Consider the following 25,323-nt stretch of genomic DNA (forward strand, 5'->3'; position numbering starts at 1 on the left):
GGTCTACGCCTTGGTTCACAGATGACACACATGCTCTGAAGCAGGTCTGCCGGAAATTAGAGCACAAATGGCGCAAATCAAAATCAGAAGCTCTGTATCTCCAGTGGCACCAGTGTGTTCTGGAATATCAGCGTGCACTGTCTACTGCCAGAGCAGCATATTTCGCCTGTTTCAAATCTTCCATTCTTCTCTAAAATACTAGAAAAAGTTGTGTCTCAGCAGCTTTCAGCTCACTTAGCTGATAATAATCTTTATGAACCTTTTCAGTCTGCCTTTAGGGCCTTTCACTCTACCAAAACAGCACTTGCCAAAGTAGTAAAAGATCTCTCTCTCTCTCTCCCTCTCTCTCTGGATTCAGATTCCACCTTTCTGCTCCTCATGCTTGAGCTTAGTGCCTTTGATACTATAGATCATCGTATACTCATGAACCAACTGGAAAATATATTTGGAATCTCTAGCCTGGCCGTCATCTGGTTAAAATCTTACTTCTCTGACAGAACTCAGTGTGTCTCTTGTAATAACACAAGGCTGACAATGCCTCAAATTAGGGAACTAGAGGTCTGATTGTCTTCTGTGAAAAGCTGGATGTCTCGAAACTTCCTGCTTCTTAACTCAGACAAATCTAGATCTGCTTTATATGTACAGTGCCTCGAGATAACTGTTGTGAATTGGCGCTATATAAATAGAATTGACTTGACTTGACATTCTGATGATGTTCTCACAAGTATGAACACCAGAGAATTTGATGTCCTACGAGAATTTGGAAGAAAAATCCTGACGTAATAATGGCATTACTCCCTGTCTCCTATCTCTACAGCCACATCATCGCCATGCTTGACACTGTTACTCTGACAACACTGAACTCGAGACTGATGACAAATTTATTACTGTGAAACACTAACTCCCCATTAATCTTCTGTTATATTTTACTTTATACTACTGATTTTAAATCTAACTGGGGTCAACATCATTTCTGGTTTATCTGCTTTATTTTTTAAGTTACACTTTTTCCCAATCAGCATAAACTGTCACAAGAGCTTTCCCGTTCCCGTGTTCCTATTTTTGAATGTATGAACAACTTATTGTGACAATTTGCATGGATCGATCATAACTGGGATTCTTTTGTGTAACCAGACAGTTATTACTTTAGTGAAAGTGAAGTGTTTGTGATTAATTGTTCTCTACAGGCCCATGTTTCTGCCCTGGATGTCACCATCTGTTATTCAGCCTTAAATGATCTGGGACAGACAGCAAGTCAGAAGTCACTGCTTCTCATGGTGATAACTGCTTTACAAAGAGGAACGAGGTGCTGTGGTTGAAAAGGTTTGACACATTCACAGCTGTTGAAATTTACCAGAATCCGTCTGCCTCAGCCATCAACATTTGTGAAGCTGGATCTGCTTTCTCATAACAACAGTGCTACAAGTCACAGTGGGTCATGCCTCATGACAAATGAGATGTTTCTTATTAAACTATGCGGTTAACTTATCATAGGCTTGTACTTCCTACAAATAATTACACAACAATTTCACATAATAACACTACATACACAGGAGTTCTTTGTATTTAACACTTCAGCCACTCAGCTGGTCTTGTCTAACCACATGCAAGCCACAAACATCCATAAACAAATACAATGAAAGCTGTGTACTAGATGGTACTTTGTAATCAAGCAAACTATTTCCTATGAACTTTCAAATACTGGAGCGTAAAGCTGTGATCATGTTGTTTTTATCACATAGTACATCTGTATACTCTTTCAAAGTTACAGAATGTTTTACCTGTGTAGCCAGTGTCTCTCAACAGTGTCTTAGATATATTAATATTCATAGTGGTTTCATTTGAGCAAGTTAGAGGAGAAAAATAGTGAATGCCTGCCAGTTTCAGGTTCACCTTCACCTTACCCTCTACCTTGTCTTGTCTAACCACACGAAAGCCACAAACATCCATAAATGCGACAATTTCTCAGGAAGTGTTCTTTATCTATCTGATCTGATCTCTGTACTTAGTACAGCTGACCTCAATGTCACTTTGCATTGACTTCTACTAAAGTGTCAGCGCTGACTAATGTTTGCTCTGTTCTTATCTGGTAAATACCACCATATCCACTGGTGTTATAATGAGTGTTCTCATATGGAATCATGGTTTCAGAAACTGATTCAGGTACAGTTGGTAGCTAGCAGCTGATTCAATACAGGACGTGGCTTAAAAGTAAACTGCGTGTGGTTTTCCTCTCATCTGTGCCAGTGGAAATGTGATCTGACTTCTCTGGGTTTGGCTGGTCAAAATGTGAATCAGGTTCAGGTTACCTCAGTGTTTGTTTAGTGATTATTGACTTCCTCTGCACAATTTTCTGTATGGAAAAACAGCTACAGTGGGCTGTCATAGATACACTACTCTATTTTATTGCCCTTTATCAGAATAATGTGATGCAGAAACACTGGCCTAGTGAGAAGATTAACAGTCATTGCAAGTGAGTAGCCATAGAGTACATATACACACGATGTTCATTAATAGCATTGTATTGAATTCCTGCTGCAGAGCTTATGGTTTAACAATATGTTTCTGCAGCCCCCTAGTGGACAAAAAAAGACATTGGCCACAATAAATGCTGCAAATCAGTAAGACTCAGACATACTCCTAACAGTGTGTTATACCTCTAAAGTAATCTGAGTTAAACTCAACATAATGTACATGTATGATTTATTATAGGACTTTTTAACTGCATAGAATGAAAGCATGTAGATGTTCATGTTATTGTGTCAACCCCTTACCCATCAGAGGAAGACAAACCAAGAGTGTTTGTTTCTATGCATAGTCTATACTTTATTGAACATATGAAAAGAAGTACAAATGGCAAAACCAGAAGAAAATTAACTTCAACTTTTTTAAAAACAGGCAAATAAATTAAGTCACCCTTTCAACAATTCAGTACAAGAAGCATGGCATGTGAATTTGTTCAGTGCTTCAAGTGAGAACACTGAGCACGTCCTTTACATGCAATTGTTATTTGTGTGGTTGCAGGTAATGTGGCAAATTCCACTTGGAAGGAATTTCCCATTAATTCTGCATCACACACAGCTTTGTTTCAGTCAAAAACCACCTGTATCACAGCTTCTCTTGAAACACTTGGGGCTAGCATTGATGTTTGGGCTCTGAATAATTCATAACTTCTGGAACAACACTCAACAAGCCCAACAGCTCAAACAACTCTGTGTACATTGATGACACTTACTGGAATTTATCCTGAGAGAAAGCAACAACGACAATAACAAACTGTATAAAGATGTCATTGTTCCCACAGCTGGGACACCATGTGGCTAAATAGATTCAAGCTGCTTAATTTGATTAACATTTATAGTGAAAAACAATAGATAAGCTTAAGCCTGATTAAGTCAATCAGCTGATCATCTACTGAACATGAGATATATGTCTTTTATCATTTGGACCACACACATGAAGTGTCACACATGACGTAAATACTATCCAAAACTGAAGGCCATAGTGAGTGAGAAAACACTACCTTATACTTAAACAGGTACATACAGTATAACTCGCCATGTTTATTGTACATTTATGCAATATTTACATACTTAAAACTTCCCTTTGTGGCTTTTATGGTGACTGGGGCATTTCAAATTACAATCATTTCCATTATCTCTTCACTTCAGAAAGCCAAAGCAGAGAAGTTCTAATCCAAGAGGCATTTAATGTAATGCAAGACTAGGAAATGAGAATATCATCACAAAAAGCCAACCTTAAGTGGTGCAACATGTCAACTATCTTCTATTTTTTTCTGCTCTTCGACTAGAGCCTGAAAAACCCACAGTCATCCACTTGTCTCCACCATCTTCTGATATATACAAAACCTGCTCACACAGTGTGAGAGGTCACAACAGCATTATGAAATCTGCTGCACACAGATGAAATCAAGGCAAAAGGAGATGAAAAGGAAAATGACACAAAGGGATGAAGTGGACAAGACAGAATTGTATTTAACTGTGCAACCAAAAGCATAATTTGTCCCCAAATATCATCTCCATTACAGAAAATGTGTCTTCATAAATAGTAGTTAAATGAGAATTCACTAATTGAGTAAGGTTGATGTGAGGTGAGAGGGGAAGAGACAGGTGGAGGGGAGGAGATCTTCTTAGTAGGAGCGGATGGCAGGAGGGACGTGAGCGCAGTCCTGTTCGTCCAGAGAGCTGTCGATAACAGGACGGTACTTCAGGGTCACCTGTGATTGGACAAAAGCAAAGGTAGATTAAATATGACAGAAACCATTAACCTTTAAAGTTAGATAACACACTGAAGAGGAGGAAAGTACCTTTCCAGTCTTGGGGTCAACAAAGGACAGACTGTGTTTCCTCCAGTGCTGATCGTATGGCTTCTTCTCCTGACCCTGCAGGGGCTTGGAGTAGTCATATTCATCCACACGGTCCTAATAGAATCATAGGAAATAATGTCAGAGGTGAGACTGGCTGTAATCAAGAGAGTGATTTACACACTACAGATACAATAGGAAATACACAGTAAGTAAGTTTAGAAAAGCAAAGAACACCAAAAAGAAAAAAAAAAGCAAACAGTGGGAGACAGAAATTGATCTAACATAAGCACAGAAAAGAACAATAAACAAAAAAAAAACATATACACAGATTAAATTATTATATAATATTAAAACTGACCTTGAAATCCTCTCTGGCGTGGGCTCCCCTGCTCTCCTTCCTCTGCTCAGCAGCGTGGATGGTCTGGACAGCGTTAAGCATCAGATTCTGTAGCTCCAATGTTTCCACCAGGTCTGTGTTCCACACAATGCCTGGAGAAGAGGAGGAAAGGAAAATGGGGAAAAAAGGACAACACTTTTTGTATTTTTTGAGTTACTACTTCAATGTTTTGGCAGACAGGTGCATGAGGACCTGTGACAGAAACAGGTACACAAATTGATGCAGTACCTCTGTCGAAGGTCTTGATGTCATCCAGGGTCTGGTAAATAGCATCCATCTTGTCGCATCCCTCCTTCAGAACAGAGCCGGTACGGAACACAGCAGCATGAGCCTGCATGGTCTGAATGGAGAGGCAGGAAGACACACATGATTCATGTTTGTATACAGGCCAAGTTTGTTAGGGAGTTCACTCTGGTCCCCACGGGTCAGGTGAAACTGTGAGGGGCCTCAAACTGCAGCAGTATATGGTTTGCTACTGCATGACATCTGGTGCACAGTGACTAAATACACATTTCCAAATTAATTTTTCTGATGCACAACTTTTCTTAACAACATGCCTGTGTGTGTGTCTGTGTGTGTGTGTCTGTGTGTGTGTGTACCTTCTGCATGTTGAGCCTGATCTCAGAGGTCCTTAGGTTTCCGTTGGCAAACCTCAACTTGTCCAGGTTGGCCACAGACTCCTCTCCTGCACTGGGCTGCAGAGGAGACAGTTTCTCTCCTGAAGAGAAAACAAAACACCAGTGTCAGCAGTGAAGCAATGTGTACTAGACAGAGTAATCTAACATAATCCTGTCTGTTGAACATAGTAACGTTGGAAAAATAGTGCTGTTACAGGATATCAAAACAGAAGGAGAATTAATCTGAATCTAAGTGAGCAGTGGAAATATGACAGGACATGAACAATTAAAGCTGTATCATTTACTATATAATATACTTTACTCGATACAGACATTTTTGTGTCATTAATTGTTAAATGTGAGAAAAAAAACTAATTAATAGTGGACCTCACCAGGTTTGTGTTCTTCGGCGATGGTGAGAGCGCAGGCTCTGCCAAATACCACCAGATCAAGCAGGGAGTTGGCACCCAGTCGGTTAGCACCGTGGACACTGGCACAGGCAGCCTCACCACAGGCATACAGTCCCCGAACCACCTTGTCCTCTCCACCGGTATGAGTGATCACCTGATGGGAAACGAAATTACAGGTATGTCACTTTGTTGGAGGCATTGTCAAAGTAAAGTATGTTAAGTCGAAGAGGAAATGTATGTGGATGAATAGGAGTATGCAAACATAACCTACCTGTCCCTTGTAGTTTGTGGGCACTCCACCCATATTATAGTGAACGGTGGGCAGGACAGGGATGGGCTCCTTGGTGACGTCGACTCCAGCGAAGATCATGGCTGTCTCTGAGATACCAGGCAGCCTCGTGGCCAGCTGCTGAGGAGGTAGGTGGTGAAGCTGCAGGTACACGTGGTCCTTCTCTGGACCGACACCCCTGAAAGAATAAAGACAGACAGAGGAGTAAAGAATAAGCGACTGCAGCATCTTTGTGTCAAACTTTTCAAGACCAAAATGTGCAAAATTACATCTCTCAGTCTCTCTCTCTCTCTCTCTCTCTCTCTCTCTCTCTCACTTACACACACACACACACACGTTTAGTCCATACCTGCCCTCTCTGATCTCGATGGTCATGGAGCGGGACACCACGTCTCTGGAGGCCAGGTCTTTGGCGTTGGGTGCGTAGCGCTCCATGAAGCGCTCTCCCTCACTGTTGATCAGGATCCCTCCCTCACCACGGCAACCCTCTGTGATCAGGCAACCAGCTCCGTAGATCCCTGTAAGGATTCAGAAGTTAAAGCAAAGTCTGTCCTACCCACATTTCACTGAATATCAGAGATCCAGTTAAGTTATTGTTTTTTAACAGAAATATTGTGAATGGATGTTAATACTACTATACAAAGTAGGCTAATTTTGATCCTAATCCTCACAACAGTGGCTCAGTTTTAAGTGTGGTACATCATTGGGTTACCATAATAACTTTCAGCAGACATCAAACAGGCTTTCTGATCCAAATGTTGATGAATGAATAACACGAGTACATGAGTGGTTATATAGTAAAATATTAAATAACAGCCATGAAAATACTTCATAGGAATCTTAAGGATGATTGATGAAACAGACTTCAATAACATTCCCGTCAATGAAGCACTGGATCAACATTGTGAACATAAATCCTAAAAGCTTTATTGCCGTTATTGTTACGATAAAAATAAAAATTACGATACTGTGCTTTATGGACCAAGCAGTGATAAGTCCATTTATCTTGGCATTCACACTGTAATTTTACTCCAGAGGTCCTACCAGGCACCAGAGAAATGTGTTGGTTCTGACTCTGTTTATACACACGTCAGCTTTGTTAAGCTACTGTTTTTATTGTTCCATTATGTTCCACAATAAAGAAGCATTTTGATTGTGTTCAATTTATAGTTTTGTGCTGTCAGTGGCCACTGGTCAGTGTTGTGACTGTGCCTTTGGTAAAGTCTACAATCATTTGATCATACAGTGAAGTCAAACACTATAGGTACCTAAAATATTTTTAGCAATGCAAGTAATGCTGCATTTATGCAACCATGCACTTAAAACAACTTAACTAAGTTATGGAAATGAAATCTGCACTTGAACTAAACGAACTGTGGCTCAGCCTTTGGGGACCTCCCACAGGCCACATGACCAGGCCTCTTCATACATAAGTGAGGAGTCTGGTGTCAAATGTCCAGCAGGAACAAAAATAAGGTTGACCACTTGTCTTTATGCAAGTGAGCTCTATTATTAGATCTCATTGTAAACAACTTAACCTGAAAAGACTTAAAATCAGCCTGATTTTAAAAATCTGGCACTACAGATTTATATATCTGAGTAACTGGGCAAACAGAGTTACTGTTTGAGCTCAAACAGACAGAATGAAACACAGTTCACACAGTGTCTTATCACACCATTGTGGCTAGACAATAAAATAATGGACTTTGAACTATCATTGATAGAATACCTTCATTAAAATTACTGTAAGTAATCTAGAATTTCAAGCATGTACTTTACTGCAGTGGAGTGATCAAGACCTGTCTTTTAAATCAAGACTCAACAATTTTTTCTCTGATACTTAAACACCCCAGGAGCAGAACTATTTTATGCCTTGGGTTTAATAAGTTTTTTCTCTCACCAGTGGGATGGAACTGTACAAACTCCAAATCCTGGCAGGGCAGGCCAGCTCTGGTCACCATTGCATTTCCATCCCCCGTACTAGTGTGGGCAGATGTGCAGCTGAAATAGGTTCTTCCATAACCCCTGGAAGGAAGATGATGTTTAATAAACACAATTTAAGTATTATGTGCACAGAGGAAGAAATGTTTGTATCTCATATCAACTCTTACACTGTGACATTGAGATGAAGGTTAAGACAGAGTAATCTGTTTTACAGAACCGAAGAGTGAGAGTGTAGCCTACCCAGTAGCAATGACAGTATTCTGGGCTCTGAAGCGGTGAATGGATCCGTCCTCCATGCAGAGAGCAATGACTCCTTTACACTCTCCATTTTCCATCAGCAGGTCCAGGGCAAAGTACTCCACAAAGTAACTAGTGTCATAACGGAGTGACTGAACAGAAGACAGAAGGACAGAGGAATATGTGAATACATGCTTCACAGAGGAACTAGTTTCTTTATGCATGGGCTGAGTCAGAGAAAGAAAGTGGGAATGTGTGTGTACGTACCCGACCATAAAGTGTATGCAGCAGTGAGTGTCCTGTCCTGTCTGCTACACAGCAGCAACGGTGAGCCTGGCCTCCTTTTCCATACTTGAGACTCTGACCTCCAAAGGCTCTCTGGTAGATCTTCCCATCTTCAGTGCGGCTGAATGGCATACCAAAGTTCTCCAGCTGGGGAAAATATTAGTGTTCGTCAGATAATCCTGGTTTAAACCAGGTCATCCCTGACCTTTGAGAAACAAATTCATATTCATAATTTATTTCATTTTTTCTGTATTTATAGAAATTTATTAATATATACATCACCCCCTATTTTAATCTTTTTCTCAAATGTAAAATAAATCTTTCCTTGCAAACTCAGCAAGAGCTAAAAATCACCTTCATCTTCTGGGGTTACATCAAGATGTATACTCTAACTAAATGGTTGACATCTAATGTAACCACTTATGAGTCTGTTTGAGATCTTACCTCCACCACAGCTGCAGGTGCCTGCTCTGTCATGTAGTGAATAGCATCCTGGTCTCCCAGCCAGTCAGATCCCTTTACTGTGTCGTAGAAATGCCACCTCCAGTCATCCTCCTCCATGTTCCCAAGAGCTGCATTAATCCCACCCTGTGACCCAAGTTAATATCCAGAGAGATACATTGCTACTTCTGTTTGTGGTTACTTGAAGCCTTACATTTACATAACAAATCTGTACTGACTCAACTGCGGATAATGACAGAAAGATTTGAGCTTGCTGAAATACTGCAAACAACCATACGAAATAATCAATCTCCTTAATCTACGTATAAAATGTGTTGTTGTACCTGTGCAGCAACAGTGTGAGACCTGGTGGGGAAGAGTTTGGTGACGCATGCAGTGTTGAAGCCAGCCTCTGACAGGCCAAAGGCTGCCCTAAGTCCTGCCCCTCCAGCTCCTACCACCACAGCATCAAACTCATGATCCACAACTGGGTACTGAGTCGAGATCTGAAGACAATGAAGGAGAGAAGTTACTGAGCAAAGAGCAATGTAAAGAGCAGTTTTCACATACAGGAAGCTAAATGAGTTTACATTATTCAAGGTCAGTGTCAAGTCATCATTGTATATTTTTAACAGTAACTTTAATCTTGACATCAGATGCAGAGAACAAAATGAGAACATAGAGATTAATATTTCTACATGTGTACAAGTTGTATCCTGTTAGGGCATCCATATATAATGCACACAATTAAATACATTTTTATACAACAGAGCAAATCAAACTCACATCATCTGATACTTTGGCATTTTTCTTCTTGCCATAGATGGAGAAGTGAAAGTTCCTGGAACCCTGAACTGAAGCAGCCGGGACCTGATAATAAAGAGAGCAACTTAATACTAATCAATGCAGAAATTAAATAAATAAATAACAATCAAATACTGATTACTGCTCATTTAGAGAAAACACACTCAACTTAACATGCAGCAGCTAAAAGTATTGCCTACAAGGGCAGCTGAAGTAACTGTTATAAACACGTTGGAATACCTCAGTTATGTCGACAGTTAACTAAAAACATTACTCACAATGTATAATATGAGACAAATCGTTATAACTATTTGTAACATTTTTGCTGGGATTGAAAATTAGCATTTTAGTCTTTGTGTCACATTGAAACACCCTCAGCTACATAACACAGGTTACGCAAGTCAGAATCCGCCGGTTACGAAAGCTGAAAGTGCAGCAAAATTCTTCCTTTCAGCATTAAAAAGACTATCCGTACACATAAACAAAACATGTATAGACAAATAAAAGACTTAATATCCAATTGTTACAACTTACTGTTGTCGTTTTAGATAGTACCCTCTTGGAGAGGAGACGGGACGCAGCACGAACACTCGCCATGTTGTCAGTTGAAGGACCGATACTGAGACACGACGGAGGATCGGATATTCTGTTGCACTGGATCAAACCACTCTCCAAAAACGGGGGTGTTGCTTATATTGCACCCAATGCTTATTCACTAAAACCGTTGATTAATGTGTTATTAATAGTAAAACTACACTTTAGTATTTATGTAAAATTGAAAGAAACATACAACAACTTTAAAGTCTGCACCTAATTGTGTTTTGTATAAAGGAATTTCCGTCAATTACCCTCGGTCAGTATAGATGGACTGCTAAAGCGTAAAATTGTATAATCTGGGTGTGCAGGAACAAATGTATAAGTGACCTAGACTTTTCATTCAAGGTGAGACACAGCACCATTTATTTAACAGATGTACACTGGTTTGTTGTCGGAATTACAAAGCTATTTTGCCATGTGTAGCGCTTATATTAAATACCTTAGCGAGCATGAATCAGCAAGCTAAATGTCAGCTAGCATGTTAGCTCATAGCTAGCCTTATTGTGGTTAGCTGAGATGTCAAACTTCAAGTCATGTCAGACTGTTTGCTGATGCAGCCTGTCGCAGTGTAATTGCTAACAAACTGTTAACTCTCACGTTTCACTCTTATATGCAACGCCACTTCTAAATGCCACACATACTAATCATACATGTTTATGTTTTTCAATAGCTCATAGTGAATCTGAAACTATTTTGTTTTAGCAAGCTACTAAATCAATGGACAGTCGGACCTTCATTGTGTATTGGAACAAGAGGCTACGCAATTCACTTTACAATCACATGTTTGTGTTTATAATAAAGCCATTTAATAAGTAATTACTGCATTACCAGTGTAAATGGTGTGAATGAGAAGACATCACTACTTAAGGAGCACCATTCAGTCTGAATTAGCAAAATTTTAACATTTATCATAATAAACATGAAAAGATCTAAACATGATGTTTTGGTTCTCCGTGTGTGTGTGTGTGTGTGTGAGTGTGTGAGCAGCCTCCATGAACAACTTGAATGACCCCCCCAGATGGAACATCCAACCAGACCCCAGAGGAAGGGGGGCGGGGGCCGGTGATGGCAACCAATGGAACTACGCCCTGCTGGTCCCTATGCTGGGACTCGCTGCATTTCGTAAGTTACATAAGAAGATGTGACAATGTGTTGATGAGGTAACAGACACAGGGGACCAACATCTGAGCCATTGAATGTATAGTCAAAACATGTTCTCCTGCAAAGCAGTTTAAGTTTGTGTGAGATCCATACTTTACTTCTGAAGTGTGTGTGTGTGAGTGAGAGAGAGAGAGAGAGAAAGAGAGTTTTTTCGTTTGCTTTTCTCTTTTGCTTTCATTTGTCATATTAGTGCCTAACCCTGGGAAATTCTCAGTATTACATAAATGTACAGGCGGCATAGCGGTGCAGTGGTTAGCACTGTCGCCTGACACCAAAAAGGTTTCCAGGTTCACCCGGGGCTTTTCTTTGTTGAGTTTACATTTTCTCTCTGTGCCTAAATAGGCTCTCTTCAGGTACTCCAACTTCCTTAGGTTAAGCAAATGTCCCTTTTCCTATTAGACTGCCAAATGACATCGTAGAATTAATATTTAAACATATTGTCCTTCTTGCTAAGAAATTAATACCACCTCTAGTTATTGGATATTTCAGTGGAAGATTTGTCACTATACTTAATAACAAACAAAAACAATTGTAATATTTAACTGAACTTGCAATGGCATCAGAGACAGTTTTATATCTGCACTATGAAAAGCAGTGTACGTTTTTGTGATGTGCAGGTGTTACATAATCTGTTTTTATCAGCAGCAATTGGTCTGGACTTGAGGAGATTCAGTTTGTTGAGAGAACATTACTTTTAGATTGTGTCAATATAATTAATACCTCCCCACTCCCTTGTCTTATCTCCCACCAACCCATCAGGTTGGATATGGACCAGGGAGTCTCAGAAGGAGATCCAGAAGGTGAAAGCCCAGTATGACAAGGATGTTTCCACAATCAAATGTGAGATGGAGGCCAGGTACCGGGAGACACTGACAGAGAGGCGCAAGGCAGCTGCTACGCTAGAGCTGGAGCTGGAAAAGGAGAGACAGAGGGTGAAAGGCTACAAGCAGGCCCTGATCTCACAGAGCCAGCAGCTGATGGAAGAGCGGAAACAGCTACAACAGGTTAAGTCTTGTCTTCTTCCCACTTCAACTGGCCCTCCATTTCTTTTATTGCTTATTTTTCCCCTCTAACCTGTAGCCTCTTCTCCATAACCCAAAGCTCTTTCTTCTCCCACACAAGGAGCGAGAGGCCTTGGAGGAAGAGAAGCATAGGTTGGTGACGTCCGGCGCCATGGGTGCTGTGCTGCGTCATGCCCTGGAACGAGAGCACGACTGGTACCAGCGAGCCACTGCCACTCTGAAGGAGTTGGAGGGTCAGCTTGTGGAACGCCAGAATGCCTACTGTTCCCTCATCCTACCTAGAGATCAGCGGCTGGAGATGGAGAAGAACATGCTGCTAAAGGTTGTCAAAGACCCCATTGGGGCAGAACTAGATCTAGAGTCTGACCTGAAAGATATTTTTAAGAGAGATAAGCACTGTGCAGACCTGCTAAACATGGACAAGAGGAAGAACGGAAGCCTCATGTGGGTGTATCTCAAGTACTGGGAGCTGCAGGTCACTTTCCAAAAACACAAGAGAGCTGAGGAAGCCATATTAGGAGGAAAAATCCAGTCACACACAAAGTGACAAAAGACAAAGATGTTTTCATTTGATTTTGAAGAATGTTTAAAGCATGTTGATCAGGAATGAAAAAAACATGTATTTTCAGCCTGAGTAATTCACGTTACCTGATAGAGATGTTATGGAAACACACAAAGTGATCTCAACAAGGTAATGTTCAACTTCTGAAGGCTCCATCCTTGATCTCAGAGTTTAGAAAAGAGGAGACCTTCTGTCAGGTTGAACATAGTGAATTACAATATTACCATAGCTTCAGAAGCCCCAGATAAGACTCATTAGCTTTAAATTAACAATGAGAAAAATTATAATAGTAAATGTACATTAGGAACATCATGATAATATCCATATTGGATACTCAACTGATGTTTAATGGCATATACAGATTTATTTTTTTTCCATTTATCCCCTTGGAAAATATTGTCAGAAAATCTGTGTTAGTTTAACCTACATTCTCTGAGTGCCATGAGTTACCTCTAGGTGAGTATATGTCTGGATATTGAATATTCTTTTGTTCTCTGTCTTGGGTATGAATTAATGGCTCTCCAAAACTGTTTCCATTGTCCTATGTGATGATACACATTTATGGGGGAAAAACACTCTTTCTCATCAGGAAATTACTAAAATAATAATAATATAGATTTATGATTTAAAAAGAATTTGAGGGAAAAAATATATGTTGATGGATTATTGTGGGAGACATTTATAAAGAACAGTGGGACTTACATTGACCCCATCAACCCCTCCATCCATGACATCTTTTTTCACAGTATGCATGTGGAATAGTTTCTTATCAGTGGTTTGAAGTTTCTCGTCTTCTGTATGGTTTTGTGGGAGCCTCGTGACTATCAGGGAGGAGACGGGACAACTGAAGGTGCATGAGAATCGAAATCAGGGAACAGAGCACAAAGTAGTGCTTAGTACTGCAGCATCTTATCAGATTACCACAACAATGATGGAAAAAACAGCACTGTCATTCACACCTCACACCTGTAATGAAGGGATCATCTAAATCTGTAGCATTTTATTAGGTTATCAAGCCTTTCTGCACTGTTATGTTTTGACCATACCTTGGTGAATAAGTGCTGGATGTACTGCAACTGACCTTTCTGTGCAATCCTTCAAATACATTTTTAGTTTAAAAACTTCATTTCTGCGTTCTTCATGTTTTCTCCTCAGAGTCTCAGAAGTACTGCTATTTTTTAGCAAAGTATAATATGAGCTCAATGGTGGTCCCTGTATACTGTTGTTGTTTTACCACAGGGGAATGCTGTCACTGAGGTTTTGTTTCATACAGCATAAATTAAAACAAACAAACCAACCAATATGCAACAGGAATACACAGAAAGAACTGACACAATAATAGTCATATACAATCCCATTACAAACAAAATACATCTAGGTAGAGTTGTTTATTATATTTTCCCCAATAGGACAATTTTAGCAACTTTAATATGACATAAAACTCAATGCAAAATTAAGTTCCAGACACATTTTATGAAGCTTTTTAGCCATCACTGACAATGACAATACATCTTCCTGAAGCATAGCATATAGTAAAAATAACCAGCTTCAGAATGTGTTCATATCTACAGTACAGAATATTATTAAACTTCTTGCAGTTTTTACTCCATCTAAGACTCTTGTTTGGATGATACCAAAATATAAGTTACTTGGTAGATGTGATATGTACAATATTTACGAGGCTCATTTCATCAGGAGCTAACATTTTTTCAAAGTCACAGTTTAGATAGTTCATACAATTTATACGCAGATTTTACCTTACACATACTGGTATGTAAATAACAGGAACGAAGGCTGTGTTGTATTTTCTGTATTGTAATTTTAGATAACTCCTCCTCTCCCTCACTCCCTCCTCTGCACTCGGTGAGAGATTTCCCTCGGTGAGGACATCAGGCTGGAAGCTCTGAAGTTCACTCTGATTGGCTTTCCAAGATCCTGAGTTATGGAAGTCACTTCCTGGTCATCCACTCCATCATTCACCCTCTCTGGAGTGGCTGGCTGCGTTTCTGCGCACCCAAAGGCAGATCTGGCGTGATACGGGTACCTGCTGGTATTGAAGAAGGGTAGGTGGTGCTCTTTCATCGCTCCATTGTGACTGCCCAGCCTCAGTGTCTGGCTGGGACTCCTCTCCACCATGAAGTGGACCACCTGTTGCTGCTTGTAACTCTCTCTTCGAATGCTGTCTGTCTCTGACAGCGTCAGCCTGGGACACAGTACATTCACCAGATTAATCATTTTAACCCAGTCTGTGAGAAACAAATGAAAACTGCTGATTTGTCAGTCTTGATTAGTTGAAGTTCTGAGGCTGGTTGCATTTATGACACACATCACTAATTGCAGGTGTCTTCCTTCAGCAGTCACAAGCAACAACCTGCAGTGATATTACTGACCAGGTTAGTGCAACCTGTCTGAAATTTTCAATCCAAACAAAGTGGTACAGGAGCAGTTTCCAGTCCTATAGTCTGTAAATCACTATAGTTTTTACTCAAGTCCAAACAGAGTATGTCCACACTCCTTTACCTTCTATCCCCCCGCATCTTATAACACCATACTGAACACTACACCATGCAAATCAACAAATGCTTAATAAACTTTAACATTAATGGAGCTAATATAGTAGAAAACAGTGCAGTATGAGAACAACCTACTTGTATTGTGGTCTTGTTTCAATGACCAGGCTCAGCCAACATGCTTGGTAGCTCTCTTTCTTCCACTGGTTGTCCTCGTGAAGGTCACAGCAGGAGTTCACCAGGTAACAGCCTCCTCTGCTCACACAGTGCATGGTGTCGTTCTATCAAGAGCGTGAACGTCAGTATAATTGTCTGCTTGTGCCAAGAGAAACCACCTTTTTTACCTACTGGACTTGAATAAAACTCATGGGAAAACAACGCAACGAGCTATCAAATCATGTGTCATCATCAATGTGTGTGTCTCTGTGTATCAAGTGGTCTGAGATGTGTGTGTGTGTGTGTGTGTGTGTGTGTGTGTCTTAAATATCGAGCCTTGTTTCTATTTTTACTCCTCTGCATCACATTGTAGTGAATGCAGTGAATGTCCCCACTTAAGGCATCCTGAAGGTTGGTTTTCATTTGAAAAGGAGCTTTAGCTCTTTCCATGACGACAGCCAACCAGACGAATCTAGATGTAAGATGAATGCGAACCCCTGCTGATTTCATCCATTGAACTCCTGAACTTGCAACAACATTTTTTCTCGTTTCATTTATTGCTGGTTAAAAAAAATGAATAAGAAATCTATACTTGATATCACCATTAAGCTGAAAACATATATGATGATGAAAGAGGAGTGTAACCTCCTCTGGAAGTGTATGTGTGCATGTGTTGACAGAAATATGAAATGACTAATCTGTTTGAATAAGATGGATCCAAGGGTCATCCCACCAGGTCAGAGTAAATATCCTCCCACTCCTCAGATGTCTCTCACGTGGACCACATGTCGTAGGAAGGAAACAGCTGAGGGCAACCAGATAACTGGCTGACAGTTGTAATCTAACTCATTAAGCCAAAGCTACGTCAGTTCCTTGGCCAAATTCATGCTGAAGGCTGCGAAACATTTATGTTTGTAGTGACTAATTTTTTAGAGAAGTTACCTGTCACTACTGTTACCACTACAGTCTGGGTGAAGGTGAGCAGAATGGTTTACTTTAATAATGAGACAGTGATGTACAGTCCTGAGTTGAGTCCTGAGTTGAACGGATGTGCCCCCAGTGTCCTTTTATTTCCTTTATGATGGAGAGATGTAAAAGAAGGTTGGGAGGCAGGTCAGAGAGCTTGCTGGAAATACACTGACAGCTTTGCCTAGTGCCAAGTTTTAATGACTCTCCACAGACAACATTTGCACCTCCATAGGTCAGTTATTTGTTACCAAATATTTGAAGCTCTTTGAGAGAATATCACTGGCACCATTGGGTTTCTTCAAACTGTGAGGGTGAAACTGAATCAGAGGGTGTGTGATGGTGTGACTGAGGCAGCTGAAGCTATGCTGGACTCCTCCCAGCAAAAACAGTGTGTTCCAGCAACGTAAGAGCCAGTATTACATGACTTCAGTTTGATGCCGAATCCCGGTTAATAGACGTTGCTGTGGCAACATGAACGCACATTCATAAACAAACGTAAGTGTCTCATCATGTTTAGAGGTGGCAATTAGTTTTCCATTACAAGCAGCCAATTTACTTAATGCAGAATGTTAATATTTATCATCAGAAGGAATAGCACTGTTATCCTATATCATACATCATTTGTTATTTATCAGTTGAACAGATTTTACATTAAATATTTACAACCAGATTGCACATAGTGTCTCAGTCCTTGATCATTTAAGATGAAGCCGCAGTTATATCACTAATGACCAGAATGTGTCTGTTTTTTCATCCAATTTAAGATTCATATTGGATCCATATTTTACAGAAGGGTAATAAAAGTAAATAAAAGTAGTAATCTTAATAAAAAGAGGTTCCAGAAGATGGTGACACTCTCAGTTCTTGCATAGTGGTGAATTACAATCATTATCACATAAATCAATAACAAGTAATAATCTTTTCCCCACAATTTACTGAAGATCAGTTCATAAAAAATACTGTACAGTGGTTTCATTAAGTATTAAAACCCTTTCACTTTTTGCACACTTTGTGTTGTAGATTTTATAAATCTGCAAAAATGCCTATAAAGATGTTTTCACATTGTCAGTATGGACTACTCAGTGTAGGCTGATGGGCAACATGGCAGTTTTATGCATTTAAAATTAAAATTACAACACAATACAGTGAGCAAAAGTGAAGGTGCCTTAGTACTTTCTGAAGCCACTGTAAGAAGCAGCTGTTCACCTTCAACCAAAAAAAAGACTCAATAATTTAATTATTGATATGAAAACTAAGAATTATTTCTCTTTTGCAATCATTGCCGTGTACATTTTGCATGAGCTCATGTATTTCTTGAAGGTAAACAAAGTGCATGAATAAGATTCTTTACTTCAAAGATTGAGTTTATTGTCAAACATTCAAATATACAGTAAATTTCTCTCACGTATGACTAACAGTTGAAATAATAACAAAAAATGAACAATGATGTCTGACGTCAACTCTAGAGACTCTGTGGTTGTGTGAGCCCAAAATCTATAGATTTTTTTCTACCCACACATTAATGATGTAATGCAGTATGATCACAGATATAAGTGAAAATGCATCTCTTCAGATCAAACAAGCACATCCTCTGATGGATTATGTTTGTGGAAACAAAACTGATACATCAACCTCACTTCATTTTATCAAACAGTGTCAGTGTGTATCTGACCAGACCTGTGTCAAACTGAAGGTATGTAGCAAACACAGCATCATTAGCTGAACCATGCCGGCCTCTTCCTGGCCCTCTCCACTATCCTTTTGTCCTTGTCCTGCTCGCTTGGTGTCTCACCCTCATACAGCACAACCGTCTCCACAGTCGGGGCCCTCAGTGGGCCTCCTTCCGTTGCTTGAATCCGTTGACGAATCAGTCTAGTCTCCTTGCAGACCTTAGCGTAACAGAAACCACACAGGATATGTTTCTGCTTCAAGTGGCCACACTCTGGACACGGCTCGATGTTGTTCTGACAGACAGACAGACAGAGAGAGAAGACTGTAGGTCAAACTGTGGCAAGCTGAAATAAGAAGAGCACTGAACTTGTTGTTGTGTTCATGAGACCAGTTTGAGATGCTGCTCTCTCATCAAAAGGGTGTTTCTGTTCACTGAACCGCTGCTCACTGGATGTTTTTGTGTTTTTTGCAGCATTCTGAGTGAAGACTGTTGTGCCTGAAAATCCAAGGAGGATCCAATACTAAAACCAGCCCATCTGGCACCAGTGGTCTGCATAAAGTCATGCACTGCACAGTTGCCACACAATTGACTGAATGTATAACTGCATGAATAAGCTGTTGTACAGGAGTTCCTAATTAAATACACATATTAACACATGTTTATACATATACATATAAATGAAAGAAATTAACTAATTTGTTGGTGCAGCATCTATCAAACTATCAACTGGGTGAACATTTGATTATATGTACAAAGAAATGATTATGTTTCATTTATGTATGTAAGCTTTCAATATGGTGACGCAAACCAAATGCCATTGAGCTTAAACGTACAGAGGTAAGTTACAGTTCATATCACCAAAACATGGCTGTTAACTCCCAGTCAGTCAGTCAGTCAGTCAATCAGTCAATCAGTCAGTACAGACAGGCAGCAATCTACGCAAGGCAAAATTAGTTGGGGTGAAGCCCCTTTGAGAAGATTTAAAGCCCTATTCAGTGTACCTGAACTTTTAGGAGTTTGCTGTCAGATCTCCTTCTGGTGCGATTGACCTCTATGGTGCGTCTCTTTTTGGGCACTGCCATCCATAAGATGCTGTCCATGAGGCCAGAGGGCTCCTCCTCCTGCTGATGCTCCTGGTCGACCTGAGGCTGAAGCTGAGGCAGGAGGCTGGGGCCATTGACTGCCAACGCTGGAGCTGCACACACGAAAAACATTTAACTGTCTTATCACCCGAGTCAACCGAAGTCAGTCAGTTCAGTAACGTTAGCTAACGTCCTTAGCTCTGGTCAGTAAACTCACCCAGGTGTCGGTCTAGTCCCGCCGCCTGCAGAAGTCTACTCTCGATGTGTAGCAAAGAACATCTGAGGCTGTGAACTAAAGCGGCTAAATTCATCATTTTACTTGTTTGCACGTTTCCTCTTCTTACAACATGTCAGACAGCTCACGGTCACTGAGATACGTCACTAAACAGCGACAACAAGCCGTACTTCTTCTTCTGTTTAAATTCCGGCAGACAAGACTGATGTTGGCGTCTTACTACCACCTATCGGACAACTGTTCAAAAAATTAACTTCTATAGTAAAAGGAATAACTCTGTTTCCAAGGTAATTATCCAAACCAAACCAAGTCTGTTCTTCATTAACTTTCATGATTTTTCAACATAGTTAGGTCTAAATGTAGCGTTTGCCTTCAATTATTGTCTCTTAATAGTTATAGTTCCATAAATATATGTTTTTAAAGAATTGCACTCGTTTGTACTTTGACATTAAACTGGAATATATCCATTTATATGCTGAAAAATATGCTTGAGTAAATAAAGGATACATGTCATGATATTTTCTTTCATTTTTTATATTAATTCACTTCAAATGTATAAAGTTAATAGTAGACATACAAAGACATCCACATAAAATTATATTTCCTCTCTTACTTTGAATAACTAGTCCAGATTACTGCTCTACCATTAGTCCCATACAACTGACATGTGTATCATTTCAGTCTCATAATGTATCCATTTATTACATTTTATACTTTCTATATATAACTATTATTTGATTTGTTAACATCGTGGATGTATCTGAACTTTTATACACGGATGCTGGTTTGTGTACATTCTTTATGGGTGGCAGTATACACATTGAAGTTCATCTGCACGTCTCTGGTCAACACAGAGTAGAAGAAGAAGAACAAGATGGCGGAACGAGGCTACAGTTTCTCCCTTACCACATTTAGGTAAAGTTTATCAAAATTGTTGTGAAATTAGAAAAAAATAATCTAAACCTGCAGTCCATAGTGGTTGTTACTGAATAACAGTTTGGTAAAATGAATGTGCAGTTATCTGTTGTTGTCTGAAAAGGAGGTTTTGGGAGCCGCTGTAGTTGATGCACTGTCATTGCCGGGTAGTGCAATGAATCGGCTAACGTTAATTGTTAGCATGGTGGCTAACATGTTTTTAAATGAAACGGTCAGGTTGCTCTTCTCCTCTAATATTGATAGTAAATAACCCCTACATTGTTGGGGTTTTAGTCTAAAACGGAATAGACCGAAACCGGTCGGTTTTACATACTACAGACTATGCTTAGCTTAGCTAGCGCTAAGTTAGCTCAGATGAGTCAGTTGTTTTAACTTTTGCTTTCAGTTTCGCATTTGTTAATTTTAAACGCTAACTCTGGTTTTCAGCCCGAACCAGTTGTTTTATGTGCATTTAATTAAGTCGATTTCTCGTCTGCTTTACACTATAGTAATGCAACATAATGTGTTTCTTCTTGCAGCCCTTCAGGGAAACTGGTCCAGATTGAATATGCCCTGGCAGCTGTAGCAGCCGGAGCTCCCTCAGTTGGCATCAAAGGTATGGACTCCTGGAAATCAGTGGATCCTATTAAACAGTGGGTTTTGGGACAAAACTGGATCACGGGCCTTTGAAGATTAGTGCCCTGTCGATAAAAGAGGTGAAATGATTTGAATTGGACAATAAATCACATTCATTTAAAGTCTGATTGTTATCGGAGGATGCAACAAGACTCTCTGGATAGGTATATTATCTTCACTGGCAATTTCTCCTGACTTTAATGTAGAAAGTGCAGAGGGCAGTGTAACTTTAGGTTAAATGTGGCAGTGGTTCATAATTCTGAGTTTTTGAAGCAAAGATTAATCAAATCAGAAGTGCTTTGTTAACTCTGATAGTGTAGTTAAGTAATACCATGCTATACATTTGCATTTCTGTCTGCAGTATGTTTTCATAATGGTGAAGGATGTGTAATTTATCCAGACAAGTCTATGGGCCATCCAAGCAGACAGTGGTGCAGCAACCTAAGCAGTCAACAGCATGAAGCATGTGAAGACACTAACTGTGATATTATCCTTGATTTTCAGCTTCCAATGGAGTTGTCCTGGCAACAGAGAAGAAACAGAAGTCCATTCTGTATGATGAGCAGAGTGTCCATAAAGTGGAGCCCATCACCAAGCATATAGGCATGGTCTACAGTGGCATGGGGCCTGACTACAGGTGAGGACTCTCTCCAACGGTTTGGCTCTATTTCCTATCTTCAGACAAGAAGTATCTTTCTGTGTTATGTCCACCATCTTCCAAATGCACTCTAGATGGAAAAAATTTAAAATGCTAAAACAACAGTATTTCTGGCCTTATCATGTCTGTTTATTTATATAAAAATTATATATCTGAGGTTTGGCATGATTTAACCCTTGAACAAATTGTGTATATTGTGAGCCATTTTTTGCAAAGCATACCACGAAAGTGTTACGATTGATACTCTACCAGACAGCTATTGATGTCTTGTGCTCTGACATGAGAATTTAGAATCACCTGGTGAGAAAAATATCTGTAATAAAAAAAACAAACAAATATCTTGGTGGTGGCTAATTTATATCACTGACAGCATGAAGTGTTTCTTGTGCTTATCTCAGGTGATATTTTTTCATTAGTGTTGGTGAGTTAAACTTAACAGGCTGTACATATTTTCACATTCTAAAAGCTGAGACAGCCGGCCTTTGTTCATTGTAAATGAAACCTGACATTCCAGCTACACGTCCCCTGCTGAACTACAGATTGCCTGAAGCCAGACACTGCGAGCTACTTTGAATCTCTGTGTGAAATTGCTATAAAACTAGCCCTCTGCCTTTGGCTGTTAGAACAGAACATAACAGACCAGGAATATAGTTTTTTAAATGTCTACTAAACCTTACATTTACAGAAAATGTAATGAGTTGTATCCTCTTTTCAGGGTCTTAGTGCGACGAGCCCGGAAGTTGGCACAACAGTACTTCCTGGTTTACCAGGAGCCAATTCCCACGGGTCAGCTTGTCCAGAGAGTGGCCTCTGTGATGCAGGAGTACACACAGTCTGGGTGTGTATTAACTAAGACACATAAATTACATATATGCCTATTAACACAACACCTTTGTAATTTATAGGCAAGATGTATTCAGTTGTAATATTAAGATTGAGTCTGTTGTTTTCTCCTGCAGCGGTGTACGTCCATTTGGCGTATCATTGCTGATAGCTGGATGGGATGAAGACCACCCCTACCTGTTCCAGTCAGACCCCTCTGTATGTTGTATTCATGTTGTCATTTTCATATTTGTTGAAAGACAGTGTTTGTCCTCAGTTGCTGTGCTCTTAATAGCTCAAAGTTTTAAAATTGTTTGGTTTTATTTTAATTGTTTTAAATATTTGACAGCAAAAACTTAAAAAAAAATAAAAAAGAATAGCATGCATATCCTGTTTGTTTGGAGTGTGCTCTGCATTTATACATTCTCTCTGAGCCTGTAATGATTTTAATGTAAAGATTACAGTTCTTATAATACTCTGTGTCAGGAGTTCAACTTCCATACTGGCCTAAAGAATTGTTTTTCTTCTTGATTGGTAGGGTGCATATTTTGCATGGAAAGCCACAGCCATGGGAAAGAACTATGTTAATGGAAAAACATTCCTCGAGAAAAGGTATGAGTTTACAGTTAAAGGCATTTTTGTTTCTGAATAATGAAAGTTATATTACATACAGCCACAAACATTTAGATGTGGATTATGATATATGGTTTCATACACACTACACAGATTGGTAGATGACCACTTTTTTTTCCTTCTTCAGGTATAACAATGATCTGGAATTGGAAGATGCCATTCACACAGCCATCTTGACACTGAAGGTATATTGTTTATTTATTTATTTTTTTGAAAAGCCACCACATTGGCCTCTGCTTTTGCTGTTACACCGTTTCTCCTTTTTATTATCAGTCATTTACACTCCTCTGTCCCTGTGTTACAGGAGAGTTTCGAGGGTCAGATGACAGAGGAGAACATTGAGGTGGGGATCTGCAACGAGGCTGGCTTCAAAAGACTCACCCCAGCCGAGGTGAAAGACTACCTGGCTGCTATTGCGTGAACACGCCCTGCCTGATGACAGGGCTCTGTGGCCACATTTCTAGACAAAGACACAGTAGCCAACGGTCTCATGACACATTTTTGTAAAACATAGTTATTTCTGCCCTGCCCTGAAAACACAGGAGAAGGCCTTTCATAGCAGCCTGTTTGGAGTTATGCCCAGGCCCATTTACGTAAGGAGACCGCTTTTGTGTGTGTGCAGCTAACGTGGCTGCCACTCACAACTGCACTGACCAAACTCAAGTTGCCAGTGAAACAGCAAGCTCGTGCCATCACATAACTAATTGGCTTTGTTGTCAAACACATGCCCTTTTACTGTGAAATGTGACAGCTGGCTACTGTGTATATGAAAAGGAATGTGGGCTCTGATGAGTGAAGTCTCAGGTCTTCCACTGAATCCTCCAGTTTTCTTCTTTCTCATTACAACAGCATTTCTATTGGTTTTCAAGTCAAGTACTGTTGCATTATGTGTATATTAAGAATTTGATTGCTTGTCACCATTGCCAAGCATGAAAAAATTAAATGGTAACAAGGTCAACACCTACTAGAGGCCATTAGACAAAGCCTTGACCTCACATCTCTCTGGGGGTGATCTGTTCATCCTGAACATTGACATGTCCCTCAAATCTCCTGACTGCACTTCAGACACCCTCAAACACTAGGAAGGAGAATAAACAAAATAGAGTAAGCAGGGAGGATACAATGGAACATTTTGAGAATTTACAGTCAGGATCTGGTTGACTGTACAGCAGTTTTACACAATGTACTTTTTTTCAGGCTAGAAACAATTCTAGAGTTTGTATTTTCCCCTCTGTTAAGTGTTGCGTTCAAATAAAAGATAATGAGTTGATTTTGACTGATTTTGTGTTTTAAATTATGTATTTGCATGGAAATGGCAGCTCAAAACCATTTTATCGTTAAATATAGAAAAATGTAAACACGCTGTCAGACATTTTTTTCAAAAGGTCGTAAAACAACAAATTGTTAAAGTTCTCTTTTAGAAGTGTGGTTTTCTAGTTTGCTAACTAATCTTGAGGTAATGTTGCCTGCCTGTAAAAGCTTACTTGCTAGTTTTTGTTTTCCATAATTAGAGGTTTTAACAAGGTCCTATTCTCTAATAGATTTGATCAATGTTTTACTTGGTTATGGCCAAAATGTATTGTATTCTTGTTTTCAGTCAGTCTCAATAACAGTTGAGATTACACGAGCTGAAATATTGAGTTTAGAAAGTCATTTAAATTAATTAATCATTGATGGGATAAGTGCTACATGGACATTTAACATTTAACAAGAGCACAGACGTGTCAATCAATGGGTGTATCGACTCAGCAGTGATATTAAATGGGAGAAGCCAATCTAAATGAGAATAGATATTTTACAGTCATGCAGAATGCTGAATTTTGTGTTTTCCTCTACATAAACAGACATTTCCACCCTAAACTGATGCAGGAATGGCAGCATTTGTGCTTAAATTTCCTTATGGAGGCGATGTGTGCAGAAAATTACAAATGTGGAGTTTATG

General features: G+C 39.7%; 5 protein-coding genes across 6 annotated transcripts; 2 read left to right on the forward strand and 3 right to left on the reverse strand.

Annotated features, from left to right (window-relative positions):
- Positions 1-3,970: 3,970 nt before the first annotated feature.
- sdha (succinate dehydrogenase complex, subunit A, flavoprotein (Fp)) lies at positions 3,971-10,417 on the reverse strand. Its single transcript, XM_018683955.2, has 15 exons — positions 10,286-10,417; positions 9,734-9,817; positions 9,292-9,453; positions 8,951-9,094; positions 8,489-8,653; positions 8,225-8,373; positions 7,941-8,065; positions 6,390-6,558; positions 6,023-6,218; positions 5,734-5,905; positions 5,324-5,442; positions 4,953-5,064; positions 4,686-4,816; positions 4,328-4,441; positions 3,971-4,237 (listed from the first exon to the last, which is right to left on the reverse strand). The coding sequence occupies exons 1-15, from the start codon at positions 10,346-10,348 to the stop codon at positions 4,151-4,153; spliced, it is 1,992 nt and encodes a 663-aa protein (XP_018539471.1). The 5' UTR covers positions 10,349-10,417; the 3' UTR covers positions 3,971-4,150.
- A 117-nt stretch (positions 10,418-10,534) lies between these two features.
- On the forward strand, positions 10,535-14,219 carry ccdc127a (coiled-coil domain containing 127a). 2 transcript variants are annotated; one of them, XM_018683967.2, is made up of 4 exons: positions 10,535-10,693; positions 11,336-11,470; positions 12,269-12,513; positions 12,632-14,219. In XM_018683967.2, exons 2-4 carry the CDS (start codon positions 11,341-11,343, stop codon positions 13,076-13,078), a joined length of 822 nt encoding a protein of 273 aa, XP_018539483.1. In that variant the 5' UTR covers positions 10,535-10,693; positions 11,336-11,340; the 3' UTR covers positions 13,079-14,219. The 2 variants fall into 2 exon arrangements, with proteins under 2 accessions (XP_018539483.1, XP_018539491.1); XM_018683975.2 differs by having other exon boundaries at positions 10,617-10,693; positions 11,325-11,470.
- Positions 14,220-14,450: 231 nt separating this feature from the next.
- On the reverse strand, positions 14,451-16,086 carry zmp:0000000930 (telethonin). The gene is made up of 2 exons (XM_018683986.2): positions 15,742-16,086; positions 14,451-15,296 (listed from the first exon to the last, which is right to left on the reverse strand). The coding sequence occupies exons 1-2, from the start codon at positions 15,873-15,875 to the stop codon at positions 14,936-14,938; spliced, it is 495 nt and encodes a 164-aa protein (XP_018539502.1). The 5' UTR covers positions 15,876-16,086; the 3' UTR covers positions 14,451-14,935.
- A 1,980-nt stretch (positions 16,087-18,066) lies between these two features.
- On the reverse strand, positions 18,067-19,884 carry mrpl32 (mitochondrial ribosomal protein L32). The gene is made up of 3 exons (XM_018683945.2): positions 19,700-19,884; positions 19,402-19,595; positions 18,067-18,692 (listed from the first exon to the last, which is right to left on the reverse strand). Exons 1-3 carry the CDS (start codon positions 19,794-19,796, stop codon positions 18,444-18,446), a joined length of 540 nt encoding a protein of 179 aa, XP_018539461.1. The 5' UTR covers positions 19,797-19,884; the 3' UTR covers positions 18,067-18,443.
- A 598-nt stretch (positions 19,885-20,482) lies between these two features.
- Positions 20,483-24,651, forward strand: psma2a (proteasome 20S subunit alpha 2a). The gene is made up of 8 exons (XM_018683930.2): positions 20,483-20,632; positions 21,172-21,248; positions 21,773-21,905; positions 22,642-22,764; positions 22,886-22,967; positions 23,287-23,360; positions 23,509-23,566; positions 23,686-24,651. The coding sequence occupies exons 1-8, from the start codon at positions 20,592-20,594 to the stop codon at positions 23,800-23,802; spliced, it is 705 nt and encodes a 234-aa protein (XP_018539446.1). The 5' UTR covers positions 20,483-20,591; the 3' UTR covers positions 23,803-24,651.
- Positions 24,652-25,323: the final 672 nt, after the last annotated feature.

This window comes from Lates calcarifer, linkage group LG15, assembly GCF_001640805.2.
Source record: "Lates calcarifer isolate ASB-BC8 linkage group LG15, TLL_Latcal_v3, whole genome shotgun sequence".
NCBI classification, from domain to species: Eukaryota; Metazoa; Chordata; class Actinopteri; family Centropomidae; genus Lates; species Lates calcarifer.

Coding starts and splice junctions, on each gene's coding strand:
- zmp:0000000930 (XM_018683986.2), bottom strand. CDS start 15,875: ATGCACTGTGTGAGCAGAGGAGGCTGTTACCTGGTGAACTCCTGCTGT. Junction 15,297..15,741: donor GAAACAAGACCACAATACAA/GTAGGTTGTTCT, acceptor ACTGTGTCCCAG/GCTGACGCTGTCAGAGACAG.
- mrpl32 (XM_018683945.2), bottom strand. CDS start 19,796: ATGATGAATTTAGCCGCTTTAGTTCACAGCCTCAGATGTTCTTTGCTA. Junction 19,596..19,699: donor GGGACTAGACCGACACCTGG/GTGAGTTTACTG, acceptor TCGTGTGTGCAG/CTCCAGCGTTGGCAGTCAAT. Junction 18,693..19,401: donor GCAAACTCCTAAAAGTTCAG/GTACACTGAATA, acceptor TCTGTCTGTCAG/AACAACATCGAGCCGTGTCC.
- sdha (XM_018683955.2), bottom strand. CDS start 10,348: ATGGCGAGTGTTCGTGCTGCGTCCCGTCTCCTCTCCAAGAGGGTACTA. Junction 9,818..10,285: donor TACTATCTAAAACGACAACA/GTAAGTTGTAAC, acceptor CTTTATTATCAG/GTCCCGGCTGCTTCAGTTCA. Junction 5,443..5,733: donor CGCCGAAGAACACAAACCTG/GTGAGGTCCACT, acceptor TTTTCTCTTCAG/GAGAGAAACTGTCTCCTCTG.
- ccdc127a (XM_018683967.2), top strand. CDS start 11,341: ATGAACAACTTGAATGACCCCCCCAGATGGAACATCCAACCAGACCCC. Junction 11,471..12,268: donor GCTGGGACTCGCTGCATTTC/GTAAGTTACATA, acceptor CCAACCCATCAG/GTTGGATATGGACCAGGGAG. Junction 12,514..12,631: donor AGCGGAAACAGCTACAACAG/GTTAAGTCTTGT, acceptor CTCCCACACAAG/GAGCGAGAGGCCTTGGAGGA.
- psma2a (XM_018683930.2), top strand. CDS start 20,592: ATGGCGGAACGAGGCTACAGTTTCTCCCTTACCACATTTAG. Junction 22,968..23,286: donor TGTTCCAGTCAGACCCCTCT/GTATGTTGTATT, acceptor CTTGATTGGTAG/GGTGCATATTTTGCATGGAA. Junction 23,361..23,508: donor AAAACATTCCTCGAGAAAAG/GTATGAGTTTAC, acceptor TTCCTTCTTCAG/GTATAACAATGATCTGGAAT.